At 46.4% G+C, this 2,223-nt stretch overlaps 1 protein-coding gene across 1 annotated transcript in view; it reads right to left on the bottom strand.

The window, feature by feature from the left end:
• Positions 1-127: 127 nt before the first annotated feature.
• LOC114072479 (stomatin-like protein 3) overlaps positions 128-2,223 on the bottom strand; it is a gene marked incomplete at its 5' end in the record, with an annotated part of 8,644 nt that continues 6,548 nt past the window's right edge. The window contains 2 exons of the mRNA XM_027910372.1: positions 128-366; positions 1,360-1,563. Of these exons, the coding sequence (XP_027766173.1) occupies positions 187-366; positions 1,360-1,563 (384 nt within the window). The remainder of the gene's footprint in view (positions 367-1,359; positions 1,564-2,223) is intronic.

Genomic DNA, 2,223 nt, shown 5'->3' with positions numbered 1-2,223 from the left:
AGAAAAAAGTTAGGTTGTCAAGCACTGGAACAGGATGCCTGGGAAGTGGTGGAGTCACTAACCCAGGAGATATTTAATAGATGTGCAGATGTGGTGCTTAGGGAGATGGTGTAGTGGTAGACTTGGCAGTGCTGGGTTAATGGTTGGACTCAGCGATCTTAGAGGTCTTTTCCAACCCAAACAATTCTACGGAAACAAGTGCTTGGGGATAGACATTGCTGTTGGTCTCACCTTAGCTCTTGTCTCTCGAGCAGCCTCTGCTTCAGCTGCCATTGCCCTCTGCATGGCCACAGGAATTCTGACATCTTTGATCTCCACACGGGCCACTTTGACTCCCCACTGCTCTGTGGTGCTGTTGAGGATAGCCTTAGGGATAAACACACAACACACCACAAAGAGCACAGAGAGAAAGCCACACAATGTACCCTGCTACTTGGATAGAAGGACAGGTAGAATGCAAACCTGGACAGCAGAAAGACAGACCCTCCAAGGATACAAGCATGCAGCATGGTGTGCATATGGTGGGCACCACAGTCTTATGAAACACTTGCTGAGTGACATCAGTGTCACCTGTGTGGCTTTTCTACTGCCTCCAAAATTATGATTCCCATGCTTTACCTGGGCACTTACCAAACTTCTCCCTTTTACAAAGAAATACTACAACAACTTCCTTAGCAGCACAATGCTGTACACTATGGGTGAAAGGCACGGCACAGCCCTGCAGCACTGGCACAATCTTCTGTGCTCTGGCTCCTGGGCACTCCTGCAATTCATGCCACCACCGTGACCCTGGCTCTGCCCAAGGCCACTCTGCTGGCTGGAGAGGGGTAGACTCTCTCTTTGATTTGACTATGCCTTGCCTCTGACTGAAAATACTAAATCAGGTGTTGGATTTCTTCTCTGCTCCCTCCTTGGCTGCCAAATAAAGAAAGTAATCAGATGGCATTTTAAAGCATAAAACAACTTGTTCTGTACTCTTAGTTGTAATGACAGAAGATACAAGCCTTGCCTCAATCAAGGGTCTGCTCAAGATAGAGCATCCCACGAGCAGCAAACATTTCCCCATGCTTGCAGTGGCCTCTGTGCAAGACTAACCTGATTTATTTAGGTCACTGGATAATTTCAAAATCTTAATTGCTTTTTGATAAGAGATAACTCTGTTACAAGAACCTGGGGAAATACCTTTAGAATAACTCTTTCTGACGCTAAGCAATGAGATGTGTAATTGAGAAAAAACAATAAAGGGAAATTTTGTTATCATTGTTGATAAAAGAAAGAGATAGTATTTCTAATTTGCTACTCCCCAGAACACATCTCCCTTGTCAGTGCTTGTCAGTGAATTTTGAGAGCCAGATTTACCTGGATATTGCGTCCAATCTCCTCACGACCTGCCAGCAGCTGAGCCAAGCTCTGCTTACCCAGAATGTTCCTCAGGGTTGTCTGTGCCAAAAGCAAGGTTGCTGAGTGGACATCACTGACGTTAGCAACAGCGCTGACAGCACTATAGATCCTGTAGCACACCACCCCATCAACTCGGGCAGTAACACCGTCTTTTGAGAGAATCTGCATTTGAGAAATGTAAAGAACTAGAGAAGGATCCAATAACACATCCTGGCATGAAGGCCATGATGTAGTCGCCATCACAGAAACATGGTGGGACGACTCACATGACTGGAGTGCTGCTATGGAAGGCTACAAGTTCTTCAGAAAGAACAGGCAGGGTAGGAGGGTTGGAGGGGTGGCTTTATATGTTAGGGAGTCTCTTGACTCTGTTGAAATTCAGGTCAGCAATGATAATGTCGAGTGCCTGTGGGTCAGAATCAGGGGGAAGACCAACAAGGCTGACATCATCATAGGTGTCTGTTACAGACCGCCCTACCAGGATGATGAAGGAGATGAATTATTCTATAAGCAGCTGGCAGATGTCTCAAAATCGTCAGCCCTTGTCCTTGTGGGTGACTTTAACCTGCCAGATATATGCTGGGAGCTCAATACTGTAGAGAAGAGGCAGTCTAAGAGGTTCCTGGAGTGTAGAGAGGACAATTTCCTTCATCAGCTGGTAAATGAACCTACCAGGGGTAAGGCCCCGCTAGACCTGCTGTTTACAAACAGAGAGGGGCTGGTGGGAGACGTAGTGGTTGAAGGCCGCCTGGGAAATAGTGACCATGAAATAATAGAATTTTCAATACTCGGAGATTCCAGGCGAGCCAACAATAAAACCTC

The sequence above is a fragment of the Empidonax traillii genome, unplaced genomic scaffold, assembly GCF_003031625.1.
Source record: "Empidonax traillii isolate 1590-97213 ecotype Southwest subspecies unplaced genomic scaffold, ASM303162v1 scaffold3300:size13805, whole genome shotgun sequence".
NCBI lineage: Eukaryota > Metazoa > Chordata > Aves > Passeriformes > Tyrannidae > Empidonax > Empidonax traillii.
This window is presented reverse-complemented; position numbering and strand designations above follow the sequence as displayed.